Here is a 15,889-nt window from a genome sequence, read left to right on the forward strand (position 1 = left end):
ATGCTTCGGGTTATTCGAGAAGTCGGTATCATTTAGGGTACCTTTTCGCTAAACACAAAAAGGAAAAGGCACGCCTGCTTCCTCCACAAGCTGACTTTAGGCATTGGGTAGGGTGGGCACCACAACGCCCTTGGACCACTCACCTAATACTCAGGTCATAACTTCCGCTCAGTAGAAAGTTCTTCTTCTCACACAAGAAGAGGGCGCGGACACTCCCGGCGTGGCCTCGGAACGCGATGGGTACCTCCTTTACTTGTATGACATCGAGAAGCTGGATCTTCCGATTGGATGACACTGCTACCAAATGTCCCCCAGAATAGTGAATGATTCTGTTTCGGTCCCACCTGAGTTGCCGGAGGGGTGGGGTGGGGGTGGAAAGGATGATCCATGAAAGAAAAGTTAGTGTCCCTTCCAGCAACTCACTTCCTACGACGGCTGTCACCTACAACAATGGTATAATGGAAAGTTCGGGGCCTTCCAACAAGGGATATAGCACAAGGGACCCCTACCTTATACCATACCAAAAAGTCCTTTCAGGCAAAATTAAAAAAAATTTTTTTTTAATATAAAAAAAAATTCGGGGCGCCTGGGTGGCGCAGTCGGTTAAGCGTCCAACTTCAGCCAGGTCACGATCTCGCTGTCCAGGAGTTCGAGCCCCGTGTCAGGCTCTGGGCTGATGGCTCAGAGCCTGGAGCCTGTTTCCGATTCTGTGTCTCCCTCTCTCTCTGCCCCTCCCCCGTTCATGCTCTGTCTCGCTGTCCCCAAAATAAATAAACGTTGAAAAAAAAATTAATTTTCCAATCATAAGATTACCAGCCAATGGATAAAATATGCGCAAGATGACCCAACCATGTATTGTCTGAATTGAGACATTTTATCGTGAAAGGGGATACCTACTATAATTACTCCAGGCCCACGGAGTGAAGTGGGATTATTTCAGCAAAAGGGAGGTGGTCATGCCTGAAGATGAGAATTTGTGATATTTTTGTCCTCATTCTATTTGTTATACCTAGAGCTCAATCAGCCATCATCTCTTCTAAGGGGCACGCTTATCACCACGCGATCCATAAAAACTCAACTTTGCCTTTCCCCTATCTTCTTGGTCTTCGCCCTACTGACCGGTCAAGATGTAATTTGTTAGATTCACAGCCAGAAAGAAAATAGAGAGAGATGGCCTTTACGAAACCTTACGAAAAAAGAGCAAAGTCCTAGGCCTAAAGTATGGCAGAGAGCCGATCATTAAAATGTCTTCTTACGGCACAGACAGGTGACATCACACCGTGCGGTTGTCATAAGCGCCATTTTCATGTTTAACATGGGAAGATATCCATGGTACTTTGCCGGAGTGGATTATAGAAATACGTATAGCATAACCCCATTTTTATTTAAAACTTGTAGGTATAGTACACGCAAGAACAAAATTCTAGACTAGACATGAATATTAATGGTGGTTATCTCTAGATGACAAGATTGTAGGAGGTCTTGGCTTTTCTCGATATATTTGCTGGCATTTGGTGGGTTTCTTTCTCCCAATAAGCACACCTTCCTTCTAAAAACTAGAATAATTGGGGCGCCTGGGTGGCGCAGTCGGTTGAGCGTCCGACTTCAACCAGGTCACGATCTCGCGGTCCGTGAGTTCGAGCCCCGCGTCAGGCTCTGGGCTGATGGCTCAGAGCCTGGAGCCTGTTTCCGATTTTGTGTCTCCCTCTCTCTCTGCCCCTCCCCCGTTCATGCTCTGTCTCTCTCTGTCCCAAAAATAAATAAACATTGAAAAAAAAAAAAAACTAGAATAAAACAACAAAAATATTCAAAAAAAAAAAAAAAAACCACGGTAATTTCATGCACATGACTTGTGCGAAGGATGGTCGACTGGTGTACCCAAAATTATAATGGGAAAGTGCCCTCCACCCACTGCCGAGAATGGTCCAAAAACCCAGCACCTGGTTTCGAAAGGGGATCTCATTTTAGTTGGGAGCTGGAGCTTGAGGTCAGGAAGGATTGCCTTTTCCAAGTGAACCGGGTCATGGGAATCCTAAGGCGGCTAATTCAAGGGTCCCTGAAGACCCGGATTCTGACCCCAGTACCTACGTGTCAGAGAGAATGCGGATATTATAAGTCCCACAGAAGACATTTCTCTCCTCCATCTGGACCTGCTGAGTTTCCTGGTTCTGGTATGCGGTCCACAGGTTGTAGTCATTCTAACAAGGGAACACTTGGAGTCAAAGCACAGTGGCAACTTTACCCAGGGCCCCAAATATGCACCCCCTGAGGTCTTCCCTGGCCAGGACATAAGGGCCCAAGGACTCTGCCTCTTTGGGCTGTGGCTGCCACTACGTGCTGGTAGGGAGAGGTCAATGAGCAGGCACTAGAGTCATCCACGACTTAGAAAATGGTGAGTCAAGGGTCCTGACTCATCCTGCATCACTTTGTATCTTCTGTGTGTTCTGGTTCCTTCCGTGAACTCTCGATATCGCCGACAGCTCAACTTTTCCAAAAATGAGCTCACGGAGGGTACGTTCACAAAATCGAGTCACAGGTGCCCTTCGACTGTTTTGCAGAAGTCCGGGCTTCATGTTTGTATTACGTATACCTGACTCTACAAAGCGTACTCATGGGAACTCAAGCCGTAGGCAAAATCACAGCTACACTCTCCGTGCATTTGTGCCTCAAAGTCTGCACGTATATGCAACCTTCATTTCTCCTTACAGCTGCCTCGTAAAGTACATCATTTGCTCCACAAAACATTGTTGTCATTTTACAGATGAGATATATCTGAGCCTCAGAGAGAGGAAATCAATTGTATCAAGTCTCAACAAGGGTATTTCCCTTCCCTTTCTAATAGTTCCTTCCTTCCTTCCTTCCTTCCTTCCTTCCTTCCTTCCTTCTTTCCTTCCCTCCCTCCTTCCCTCCTTCCTTCCTTCCTTCCTTCTTTCCTTCCTTCCTTCCTTCCTTCTTCTCTGTGCCTCCCTCCCTCCAACATACACTTTCTGGACCACTGTAGCATGCCAGACATGCTAAGTTCTGGCACAGATGACTCAAGTGGACTCTCACTCCTCTTTCCAGCCATTTCTAGAAGGAAATGACAACCATGCCAGCAGGAAACCCAAAAAACAGGGTGAGTTTATCATGAAAGCAAAAAAGACCACCACATCATGTTCGCATCTGGGAGCCCCCCCTGGGAACATCTCTCTTCCTACTGAGCCTTCTTCTCCATACCTGTAGACTCTTCCTTGGGATGCCCGCTTTTCCCAGCTCAATCTCCCTCTTGATCTTTAACCAAATAACGACGTCCACCTAGAAGTCTCTCCCCAGAATCTGTCAACCTGCCTCCCCTCCAGTGTCCAAGCAGCTCTGATCTCCTGCCTTGAACTAATCAAGACGTCCTTGACTTCTCATGACTTGGGCTGGGATTCCTTGGCTCTCGTTCATCAACTAAGTTTTCAGAGCTGCATGGTGGAGTCATTGGAGGAAAAAGACCCAGTTCAAATCCTAGCCCTACCACCAACCAGCTATGAGAACTTAGGTGACTTTTCTAACATCACAGCCTTCGTTTCCACATCCATAAGTTGGGAGCAATGATATCCATGCGATCTACCGTGAAGATCAAGTGAATGATGTGTACAAAGCCCTGGGCACACCATTCTTGGCGCCCCGTTCAAGCTCAGTACCCATGGCAATCACCATCCCTCGGAGGCACTCCCCTCTACCTCTCCCTAGGAGAAGGGACTGCCTTGTCTTGCTACTTCACATGCTTTCTTCTGTTGACCACAGTGCTTTACCTGTTTCTCTCTCTGTTCTTAAATTATAACATTCCTAAAACAGGGGCGCCTGGGTGGCTCAGTCAGTTAAGCGTCCAACTTGGCTCAGGTCATGATCTCACGGTTCGTGAGCTTGAGCCCCATGTCGGGCTCTGTGCTGACAGCTTGGAGCCCAGAGCCTGCTTCCGATTGTGTGTCTCCTTCTCTCTCTGCCCCTCCCCAACTTGTGCTCTGTCTCTCTATGTCTCTCAAAACATAAATAAATGTTAAAAAAAAAATGTATAAAATGAGTGAATGGGCCAACTCAAAGATTTAAAAAAAAAAATGCGGGTCAAATTAAGTCCACAAAAGTGTCTGTCTTCTTTGGCCCACGCCTTTAAGAAAAACAAGAGCTGTCCCATGATAATTCAGATTTCTAACTTCTTTTGAAATTCATACTACACGGTTTCCTTATGAGAAGCTATGGTCTGGCCGTGGGGTTGGAAGTAAACGAAGAACCCTGAGAGGACAAAGCAAACCCATCCGCACATTTAACAGCTGAGGAATTTAAGGCTGACGGAGAGGAAGTCGCTTGCTTAAGGACACACAGCACACAACTCCGGTCTCCCTTAGGGAATGTCACCTCCCATCTCCTGTATCCACATGCTATAGATCCTGTATGGTCCCATTTCCTGTACCCCTCACAGGAGGGCCGAGTCTGGACCCCAGATGCCACCGCAACCCACCTTCATTCCCAGTTTCCATTTCTGATTTTTCGCACGCGTGCGTTTCCCGTCATCTGTCATCTTAGGAACCGGGATAAGAAGCTTGTTGGCGTAATTAGGTTCGATTCCCCCTGTGTAGGACCCCTGAGGGAAAAAAGATAACGGGAAATGGCTACTATTCTTGGTCCTTCCTCTCCAAGAGGGGTGCTTGGCAAGATCTGAAAGATGGGTAAACTCTGGCGGAGGCCTGGCCGGTGAGGTGGCACGTGCAGATTGGCTTAAAGTGGATCCTGAATACCAAACAGCCAGAGCCAGACCAGCAAGAAATGGCGAGCGGGTCTCAGCTTCCCAGAGGTATGGCCTGCCTCCCAATGCCTGACTCTTCTCGTCTTCTGCTATGGATCCCTGCTGGGAAAAACTCAAGCTACCAAGAGTCCACGATTTGGGGTAAGGCTTCGGGCAGGAAACAGAGATAAAAAATTCCGAAGACGGATACTACCCGGAAGACTTGCATTTTAACCTAAACACATACTTACTGGTCTCTGAAACATCTGTGCATCATATGAGACTGTTCCAGAAACATACTCATGGCTTTCTTATTGCACATGCCACAAGACAGATCTCTGGGGGGGGGGGAGAGGGGGGGGACAAAATGCCCTGCTCTGTGACGTTTCAGAAAGACTCTGCCTCTCTCTTCCTGAGAGGTTTCTACACATGTCGTCCCTGCTAGATGCACAGACAATGCGGGTGGCGATTAACAGGTCTGGACAAACAGGAAGTTACGGCTAAAGCCTACAAAGCAGCTAACTGGGAGCGGGAGGCCAGCTAAGGGTCCACCGAAGAGATCGGAAAGGTGCACTGTCAGGCCAACCTCAACGTGGAAATGAGGCTGGTTTCCAGATCAACCCCTCGCGGCCAGGAAGTACCTGCAAGAAGGCGATCTGGTTCTGAATGAAAGTATGCATGGAAAGATCCTTCTTGACCTGTTGGGCCAGCGCAGCCCAGTGCTGGCTCACAAAGGCACACCTGTTCAGGCTGTTCTTATCCAGCAGACCTGGAAAAAAAAAAAACAGATGATGGACCTGGGAACCTCCCATCAGAGCCATGATGAAGAGTGTCTTGAGAAATCCCCCAATTCGCCCCAGCATACTTAGAATATACTTGGAGAGGTGGATGGGCAGATGACGGATGAAGTCTCGATATTTTCTGGCCCCAGAAGACAGGTCTCGGACCACATCCAAGTCAACCAACAGATCGGAGGGGGCGCTCTCTGCCTTGGACCTGCCTGCTTTTCTGGAAAACAGCCGGTTCATCTCAGAAATACACTGGAGAGAACTCTTCCATTGTCCTTTGGAGGAAAGCCAGAGAACGGTGCAGGGTGGGGTTGTCTCTAATTCAGGCCAAGAGAAGCCCTCCCCAAACCCTCTCCCCAGAAATAGAGCTCATCATGGTCCACCCTTAGACTACTGGATTTTTGTCATTTCTTCTGCCAAAACGGAAACAAGACCTCCCAAACCAAACACACAAGGGCTTTGCAAGCCTTCCCAGTTCAAGGAGATGCCTATAGTGTATCAAACCCTGCCCGATTCAGGTGAAATGGCATTGTGTCTGGCACTTCCTTTAAATTACCCCAAGAGGGGCATCTGGGTGGCTCAGTCGGACTTCGACTCGGGTCATGATCTCGCGGTTTGTGGGTTCGAGCCCCACATCGGGCTCCATGCTGACAGCTCAGAGCCTGGAGCCTGCTTCCGATTCTGTGTCTCCCTCTCTCTCTGCCCCTGCCCTCTCTCTCTCTCTCCCTCTCTTTCTCAAAAATAAATAAACGGGGGACTTCCCAGTCTCATACCTATTGGCTTTCCTGCTACGGGCTAACTTACCAGTGTCAGATGGTCCGCCCCCCATATTTTCAAGCAACCCTTCTTTCCCTGGAGATCTGGACAAAGGGAAGGATGTGTTCTTGGTTCCGGCTGCCCGGCAGACCTGCGAGGTCTCAGACTGGTGGTGGTCTTTCTCCGGGAAGACAAACACATCACTGGCGGACTGACTGAGCCCTGAAAACCAAAAGGCCAAGACAAGGGTGCTCCTTAATGGGGTGTGTGGAGGAAAGGAGGTGGAGGAAAACAGTTTTCTTTCTACTGCCTTCTTTTCAATCCACACAAAATGGGCCAAGCCGGTTATGTCCAGTTTTATCCGGGGGAGCCCCCGAGTTGCTATGCAAATATTGCAGGAAGCTCCTTGTTGGATTTTGCCGACCCACAATGCACACTTGCAGTTCATGAGTTTAAGCCCCGCGTCGGGCTCTGTGCTGACAGCTCAGAGCCTGGAGCCTGCTTTGGATTCTGTGTCTCCCTCTCTCTCTGCCCCTGCCCACTCTCTCTCTCTCTCTCTCTCTCAAAAATAAATAAACATTAAAAAAAATTTTTTTTAAGAAAATTTAATTTCTGGGTCACCTAGGTGGCTCAGTCGGTGAAGCGTCTGACTCTGGGTTTCAGCTGGGGTCGTGATTTCACGGTTTCGCAGGTTCGAGACCCGCGTGTGCATACGTGTGCGTACGTGTGTGTGCGTGTGCACGCGTGCGCGTGTGTGTGTGTGTGTACAAGCCAGGCCTTCTGGGGTCTGCTGGCTCCTGGCAGGAGCACCTAGAGATGGGACATGTTCAGTCAGGGAGGCCTGGTTTTCAAGTCCCTTTACTTGTCGCCTAGGCTGTGTCACTCAGATTCCCTGAGTGTTACTTCCCTAACACGCCGAAGAAACCCAGTGCCATGTATGGGAATCTAACTCTCCCCTGGGTCGTCTAGCTTTGAAACTCTTTTGGATGCAAATCGTCTACAAACATGACCACAGAACAGGCCTCATGGACATTTAGGAATTCCCCACCTTCGTGGGCTCAGACACTGAGCCGCCGAGCCGCTGAGGCTCCCCGCTCTGACACCCCTCCCTCTGATCATCTGATCCCTCCTCCCGGGTCTTCTCCAACCCCCAACACCCCACGGAACCGGTGATGGACCCCTGTCTAATCCCTTGCCTCTTTTCTGGCTTCTTTTGCTTTCCTGATCCAGCTGGCCAAACATTTCCAAGACCTTCTCACCAATACCCTAGACCAATGGCTCTCAAGGTGAGGACCCCAGACCACCACCAGCAGCAGCAGCTAGGAACTTAGACATGCAGGATCTCACGGCTGCCACAGACCTGCGGAGTCGGGACCTCTGGGAGAGGGTCCCAGTCCTCTGTGTTTTCAAAAGCCTTCCCAGGGATTCAGATGCAAGGTAAGGTTTGAGAATGCCTGCCCTACCCTTATTTGACCCTCTTGCTACCTGCAGGCTTGAACAGACACCACTTCAGGTTGGATTTCATGCAGACGCAAGCAATATGGAGGAATGAATGGGAACAAGCCCTACATTTTGACCTCTTGGCCTGGTTTCTGTGCAGTGCAGACTGAAGGGCAGAACAATTCAGAAGCTTCCCCCTTACATCCCACCCAAACCCCATCTAATCCCAAACCCACTAACGCAGGAGCCACGCCAGCAATGAGTATTAGAGGCACAGGCCAGCCATAACTGGGCCTACGTCCCTTCCAAATGCCGGACAGTTAAAAGTTCTGTACTTCCTGGGGCGCCTGGGTGGTCAGTCGGTTGGGCGTCCGACTTCGGCTCAGGTCATGATCTCACGGTCCGTGAGTTCGAGCCCCGCGTCGGGCTCTGTGCTGACAGCTCGGAGCCTGGAGTCTGCTTTGGATTCTGTGTCTCCCTCTCTCTGTCCCTCCTGTGCACGTGCGCTCTCTCTCTCTCTCGCTCTCTCTCGCTCTCTCTCAAAAATAAATAAAACATAAAAAAAAAAGTTCTGTACTTCCATAAAAAGCATTTGCATTTCATGCTTTTCTAGAAGGAAGTCACATCCTGCAATTTCTCCTTTGGCAAACAGGACCGCATGTCAGGACAAGGAGCTCTATCCTGCGTTCTGGAAAACCTTAAGCTTGTCTACCTAAGCCTGTCCACACGTCTGGTTCCTTTACAGGCTCCTGACGTCTGGCTTCCTTACCTTTGGGGGCCCTCTCCTCTCCCCCTGTGGCCTTGTTTACCTGCGACTTTGCTCTGCTCTCTCAGGAACAGGACTCTGATGACATTGGCAGCAGTGAGCAGTAACTTGGGGTCACACATCTGGAACAGCAAGAGCGTGTAATTTGCCTTCGTCCAGTGGGTGCTGTTCCCGAACCAGTACAAAATCTCCCTCATCTTCTGTTCGACTGTTTTATCCAACATCTGGTTCAAGGAAGACCTGCCGATTTTCCCCTCCTTCTTGCTGAGGTTGATCCGGGACCGGCTGTAGGTGAAATCCTTCCCCTGCGTGGCCTGAAGGATGTTCTGGAAATGGTGTAACAAATACAAGCTATCCAACTGCTCCAGGATGCTGACCAGAAACCTCCTTTGGCGTATCTCACTGATCCTCCGGAACCACTGTTTGGTAGAGAAGATCTTCCAGGTGAGGACACATGTTTCACACTTCTGGCACACGGGGACAGAGCTGTTTCCCTTCTCACAGCGAAAATGGGGGACATTCCTGAGCCTCAGTTCCAGGTTTTCCATGATCCTGAGATGCCCAGCGCATTTTATCCTTGTCCGTTATCAGCCCCACCAAACACCACAGGAGCAGGAAGCAGCTGATGAATATCCCAGTTGAGCCTTTTCTAGTATAAACATTTCCCAGAGAAAAAGGTAAAACGCTGCGTCGGATGGAAAGCTTGTGTCTCCCGGAAACTGCCGGTAGAAGCCTGGCTTTTTGTACTGACCTCCTAGGAAACATGGCTTTACCGTAAATCTCCTAAACCGGGCACTGCTTAGGTGGAGGCAGTTGCTGTATATTCTGAAAGAGCTGGTCATCTCATTTCTAGAACCACAAGAATCTGTGTTGGTCAAATTTAAGTAACATATGGGTCCTTCTTAAAGGAGAAAATATATACTGTGGAGCCTGGTGTTGAGCTCCAATGGATATTATTAGTAACGACTTACAAATATTCGTGGATGTGAAATTGGATGTAAACTTAACGTTTACAGCTGTTTGGTTATAAGCTGGCTATCCCAATGATCCTGAATATGTTTATATTCATTTTCTTTTCTTTTCTTTTAATTTTAGAGAGGGGGTGGGGAGAGGGGTACAGAGAGAGAGAGAGAGAGAGAGAGAGAGAGAGAGAATCTCAAGCGTGCCCCACACTCAACACAGAGCCTGACATGAGGCTCGAACCCATGACCCTGGGATCATGACCTGAGCCAAAATCGAGTCAGATGCTCAACCGACTGAGCCACCCAGGCATCCCTGCCTTCATTTCCTAACACAAATGTTTAAAAGAAACTTGTTTGACTGCTTCAGAATGCTAACCAGAAACCTGGGCAGAGAAGCACTCCTTAGCGGAAAAGTTTCAGTTAACCTCAATCACATGCACACACACGCGTCTGGGAGGCAGCACTATGACTGAACTCAAGGGGGTCCCCGCTTGGGTTGCATGAAATTGAACACACCCCAAGAGGTGTTTGAAAGCCGAGAACTTTTGATGAGTTGTTACAAGTAAGGAGACAGGGAGATAGCTCTCAGAGGACTGTGTCTCCCTGGGGTTAGGAAGGGAAGCTTTTATTGTGTGTTAGGGGGCGGGGCAAGGAGCTTGCATATGCATTAAGGATTTATACATATTCCATTACTTAGGCGTTTCGGTTCAATTGTTCATGCCTAGCGTGTCCACATGCCAGTGCATACATCATGTTCAAAAAATGGCAGAAAATTCCACCCGCAGGAGATCTTGGTAGTAGAACGAGCTGCAGGTAACTTCAGGACAACTTGGGGGGGACAGAGGGGGACTTTTGTGCAGATCCTTAGCTCCAAACGGGCTCAGTAAGGGCTATCAGGTAAAATACCTAGCAAGGGACTATCAGGCGAGAAACAGCTGGCTGAGCAGCTCCTTGGCAGAAACTGTCCGTTCTGCAAAACAAAACTCATTCCTTCCCCACTTTTGTCCCTTCCCTCCCCTCCTTCCGCTGCTGGCTTTCAGCCCTCCGATTTGAGTACCTCCCCCTTGCATCCCAGCCAACAGAACAGCTGAGTGGTGAAGAGTGAGGGGTCTGGGGTCAGACTCCTGGGTCTGGACCCCAGCCCAGCTGCTTACTAGCTCTGGATACGCATGCACATTGCTTAATCCCCTACGCCTCAGTTTCCTCATCTGTAAAACAAAGAGGATGATAGTTCTTACCACCCAGAATGGTTTTTTGAGGACTAAATGAGACACTATAGGCAAAGCACTTAGATGATCGCCTGTTACATAGGTCACCCTCAGTAAATGCTAACTATTGTCCTACTGCTGTCATCATCATGGTCGTCATTGGGACCACTGTTCTGGGCAGCCAAGCAAACAATGCCAGCTACTATGTTTATATGTGTGTATGTGCATACATTGATGATGAGGGGGCGTGGGGCAAGCTGAGGGCAAAATACAGGCTGGCACCCCCACCCCCACCCTCTCCAGGTGGAATGTGTGTGATATTCCTCGGACAAACCTGATCACCCAAGAACAAAGGGGCTCAAGTGCTTGCCACGGCAACGTGGGCAACTAAGGCAAATGAAAAATTAAATTTCCTTGCTGCCTACAGTCCATTGAGAAGTCCTTGAAACAGAGTGACCTGCCTCTAGGAGCTCAGCTTCCTGGATGATGACGCTTTGCTAGGGGCAAAAGGGAACCTTAGCTTAACTTGTCCCAACCTCGAGGATCCTGTAAGTCCACTTCCTTTATCTCAACTCCCCCAAGATACATGCTGGCCATCATACTCCAAGCTTATGGCCCCCCGATATACATCTGAAGGGTCTCATGACTGAGGTTTTATTAAACAGTAAAAAATGCCATTTCCCTAGCAAGAGCTAGCCCCTCAAGATGCTGGAAACCTTGGGGCACCTGGATGGCACAGTCGGTTAAGCGTCCGACTTCAGCCAGGTCACGATCTCGAGGTCTGGGAGTTCGAGCCCCGCGTCGGGCTCTGGGCTGATGGCTCAGAGCCTGGAGCCTGTTTCCGATTCTGTGTCTCCCTCTCTCTCTGCCCCTCCCCCGTTCATGCTCTGTCTCTCTCTGTCCCAAAAATAAATAAACGTTGAAAAAAAAAATTAAAAAAAAAAAAAGATGCTGGAAACCTTGCTTCCAAAATTCCTTAGAGACTTACTCCATCCCTGACCCCTCCCAACTGGAGGGTATATAACGAGTTGCCCGTCACGACCCCATGCAGCTCTTCCTGCCCACGGGTCCTGTCCCGTGCTTTAGTAAAATCACCTTTTTGCACCAAAGACGTCTTCAAGAATACTTTCTCGGCCATTGGCTCCAGACCACCCCACCATTGCCCCCAAAACTTCATCGTTGAGATGCATGTAAAAAAAATAACGACTGTGGGGGCACCTGGGTGGCTCAATCGGTTGAGCATCTGACTTCAGCTCAGGTCACGGTCGTGAGTTTGAGCCCCACATTGGGCTTGTTGCTGTGGGCAACAGAGCCCACTTAGGATCCTCTGTCCCCCTCCCTCTGCCCCTCCCCCGTTTGCACACACTCTCTCTCAAAAATAAATAAACATTAAAATTTTTTTAAATGAGTGCGTGTGTGCATAGTTTTTAAAAGAATAAGGACATGAAAATGGCAACCGTATTTCCTGAGACCTTTACCCCTTGCTGTTGCTTATGATCCATTCAGGAGTGATGATGTGGGTCGTTGGACCCAACCCCTCTGAGTGCACGTCGCCCTAAGGTACCCAAAACAGAAGGCTTCTGCAGTCAGTTATGACCCAGAAAGAGACCAGGGGCTCATCGGGCTTTTCGAACATTCTGAGCAACAAAATCCCGTCTGCAAATCATATCTTCTGAAAAGCTCTATGTGTAACGTACGAAGTTACGTTAGCATAAATGTATAAGTTCCAAGGTTCACTTGTTAGCAAGGCAATTACGGACAGCAGTGGGGCTCTTCGGATAAAGACAAAACCTTGAAACCTGAAGTTAAATATGACAGACACTGTCTTCCATCAGCTTTACAAGCCACAAAATTTGATTAGCAGCTGCTCCGGGGATCCTAGAATCCATTAGAAAAACGTTTGGGAATCACTATTAAGTGCTGATGTATTCAGGCTGAGTATCTGCAAAGTGTCACAAAAGTTTCCACCAAAAAAATACCCACACAACACACACGCACACACACACACACACACACACACACACACACTGTGTATGTGTAGATCTACACGCAGAGAAAGAACAAATGTAACAAAATGCTAATAATCGGTGAGTGTGGGTGAAGAGTATACGAGCGTTCATTGTTCAGGTCTTTTAGTTCTCATGGGTTTGAAAATTTTCCAGAAAAACAAAGATATAATGCTAAGTTGGAAAAAATTACTGTAATAGACTATTCCCTGTCGATTACCACCCAGCTCACCACTGCAGCCAAAATGTCCTTGCGAATGTTAGGCAGCCCAAAAAAGAGCTTCCAAGGCGCACGGAGACAATTCTGCTGCAGACAGTTCTAGATTTCAAACATTGATTCTGGTACTTAGGAGCTGTGTAATCTTGGGTAAGCTGCCTGGCCTCGCTGAGCCTCCGTTTCCCCACCTTACTGATGAGGATGGCAGAGATGAAGGCAAGTAATTCGATTGGATCCAGATGCGTGAGACCAGTTAGCACTGCTCTTGTTGTTATAACTGTTATTTCCCTAGATTAAGCCAAAATGCTTGCAGTAACTGAGCATTTCTGGTGCCTACGTCTGGAGACCTGGCTCAGGTAGAGGAAGCCATTGGGTGTCATTGCCTGGGTTGGTGGCTGTGGCAGTCTGGCATTCAAGTCGGGGTTAGGGACAGGAATCGGGCTGGGAAGGAGATCCGATCAAACAGCCCAGCCTCTTCTATCTGAATCGATATCGAGAGAAAAGGTGAAAGCAGGATTAGCCTCTAAGCTATCAGGGAGGCCAGGAAGAACGAGTACCCCAGACATAGAGCGCTTGGGTATACGAGCGGGAGACTCACTACCCCCAGAACTGCTACAAACTGAAAGTGGCTTGCTTTGGTTTTTTTCTAAGTTTGATTTATTTAATTTTGAGAGAGAGAATGAGCAGGGGAGGGGCAGAGAGAGAGAGGGAGGGAGACAGAGGATCCGAACCGGGCTCTGTGCTAACAGCACAGTGCCCAATGTGGGGTTCGAACTCACGAAATGTGAGACCGTGACCTGCGCTGAAGTTGGAAGCTTAACCGACTGAGCCACCCAGGGGCCCCAAGGTAGCTTGTTTTTGAAGGTCCAAATAAATTAGGATTTTTTTTTTCAAATAAATTAGGATTTTAATCTGTTTGGCTGGTCTACCTACTCGAGGAAGTGGTTTTATCCACCCAATTCAGTCTTTATTCCCTGCTGAGGGTCAGCTGTGGCCCACTGGAGGGGCAGAGACCTGGGAGTCAGAGAGACTGGCTGGAAACCCATTGTTGCTTTTCACTAGCTGTCGTGGCCTTGAACAAGCTTCTCTGAGCCCCCGTTTTCTTATCTGTAGGAGACACACGATCGCTATCCTGCAGGGTGTTGTACTGTGAGGATGACATTCCTTCAAGTAGGCGGGCATGGAAGTTGCTTCTGCGGCCTCTCCCTTCCACTCACCATCACTACACACACACACACACACACGCACGCACGCACTCTCGCACACATAGCATCTTACCTGGCTCACGCAGGGAGGTTAAGCCATTTGGGATCTGGTGTTAGAGTTGAGAAAGTGGCCGTGGTGGAGGGCAGGACAAGGTGGCCGGATGGGAGAAGCCGATGGTGGGGAATTGGCACCAGTGGTAGCCAAAGAAGCAGGCAAATAGGTCTCATGGGAGGTAAGACCCAGGAGAGGAAAACATTTCTCAAAGAAAGGCTTTGGAGCTGAGAAGTAAACCTGGAGGTTTCTCAAATACCCAGGCTACCAGCAGCCTGGAGGATTCATGCCAGTCCCCCGGCTGTCCTTTCTGCCCTGTGTTACTCTGTTTCGTTCAAGATTCTGAGTAAACCAGGGGCGCCTGGGTGGCTCAGTCGGTTGAGCATCTGACTCTTGGTTTGGGCTCGGGTCGTGATCTCAGGTTCATGGGATCGAGCCCCGTGTTGGGGTCTGTGCTGACAGCACGGAGCCTCTCTCTTTCCTTCTCTCTCTGCCCCTCCCCTGCTTGCGAGCTGTCTCTCTTTCAAAAATAAACAAATAAACTTTTTTTAAAAAAGATTCGGATTCAACCCTTTTCCCCACGGCACCCCCAAACTCTACTTCCTTTTCCCACCCTCTCTCACGGTTTGAAGAACCCCAGAAGGGGCCAGTTCTGCTGCCCTAACATCGAACCTGAGTCTCTGCTGGTTCCTGCCCCCCACAGCCACCTGTGGAGCTCAGCCAGCGGGAAGCCAGGAAAGGACTCGGTACCAGTACCGAGTGGAAGGGTGTGGGATGAAACCCCACACCCCAGGCTGTGCTACGGCCAGCTACATGCCCCTGGGCAATTCACATGACCTGCTCCCCTTCTGTTAAATGATCAATACTTCTACCTAGCTCACAGGTGAGTGTCAGGGTCAAATGAATGTATTACTTGAAGGGCACTTTATGATGTATGAAGAGCTATACAAGTATTGTTATGATCAGAGAAAGTGGGAAAGCTGCCACCTTTTATCACCAACCCCCCCCCCCCATCATGTGATGTTACAAAGTGAAAAGAGAAAAGTCTTTGTTCCTGAGAAGTCAGTGAATTTCCAGGTTGCCCGTTTGCCCTTTGACTTTGAAAAAAAGCAGGTGGAAAACAAGGACATTGACTAGACATGTTTTATTATCCCGAAGGGGGAGAACCCAGACAGCACAGAAAGTTCTAAACTTAGCCGAAATCGCTGAATTCCCAAGGAGACAGGGTTCGCCTGGGGCGGCCAAAAATGTCTTCCTAAAATGAGTAGGCACCCGCTATTGGTATTTGGAGAGCAGAGCAGGTGAGGCAGAAGAGATGGATGTAAACCAGTGGTCCTCAAACATACATATGCTTCAGAATCCCCTACAGGTCTTATTAAAGCAGATTGCTAGGCTCGGCCCCCAGAGTTTCTGATTTCTAAATCCAGGCTGGGAGCCTGAGAATTTGCATTTCCAGTAAGTTCCCGGATGGCACCGATGCTGCTGGTGGGGAAACCATACTTTAAGAATTCAAAATGTGTGGGGCGCCTGGGTGGCTCAGTCGGTTAAGCGTCGGACTTCGGCTCAGGTCATGATCTCACCGTTCGTGAGTTCGAGCCCCACGTCGGGCTCTGTGCTGACAGCTCGGAGCCTGGGGCCTGCTTCGGATTCTGTGTCTCCTTCTCTCTCTGCCCCTCCCCCACTTGTGTTCTGTCTGTCTCTCAAAAATAAATAAATGTAAAATTAAAAAATTTAAAAAAAAA

The 15,889-nt window shown here is 49.0% G+C and overlaps 1 protein-coding gene across 3 annotated transcripts in view; it reads right to left on the minus strand.

Annotated features, from left to right (window-relative positions):
- Nucleotides 1–9,539, minus strand: part of CDRT1 (CMT1A duplicated region transcript 1) — a 33,206-nt gene extending 23,667 nt beyond the window's left edge. The window contains exons 1-7 of one of the 3 annotated variants that reach the window (XM_043583180.1): nucleotides 8,541–9,537; nucleotides 6,340–6,513; nucleotides 5,613–5,810; nucleotides 5,389–5,516; nucleotides 4,484–4,606; nucleotides 2,089–2,198; nucleotides 144–344 (exon numbers count right to left, since the gene is read on the minus strand). In XM_043583180.1, the coding sequence (XP_043439115.1) occupies nucleotides 144–344; nucleotides 2,089–2,198; nucleotides 4,484–4,606; nucleotides 5,389–5,516; nucleotides 5,613–5,810; nucleotides 6,340–6,513; nucleotides 8,541–9,045 (1,439 nt within the window). In that variant the 5' untranslated portion in view covers nucleotides 9,046–9,537. Of the gene's footprint in view, nucleotides 1–143; nucleotides 345–2,088; nucleotides 2,199–4,483; nucleotides 4,607–5,388; nucleotides 5,811–6,339; nucleotides 6,514–8,540 lie in introns of all 3 variants that reach the window. The other 2 variants (XM_043583181.1, XM_043583178.1) reach the window with 2 other exon arrangements.
- Between the last annotated feature and the right edge of the window lie 6,350 nt (nucleotides 9,540–15,889).

This window comes from Prionailurus bengalensis, chromosome E1 (assembly GCF_016509475.1).
Source record: "Prionailurus bengalensis isolate Pbe53 chromosome E1, Fcat_Pben_1.1_paternal_pri, whole genome shotgun sequence".
NCBI lineage: Eukaryota > Metazoa > Chordata > Mammalia > Carnivora > Felidae > Prionailurus > Prionailurus bengalensis.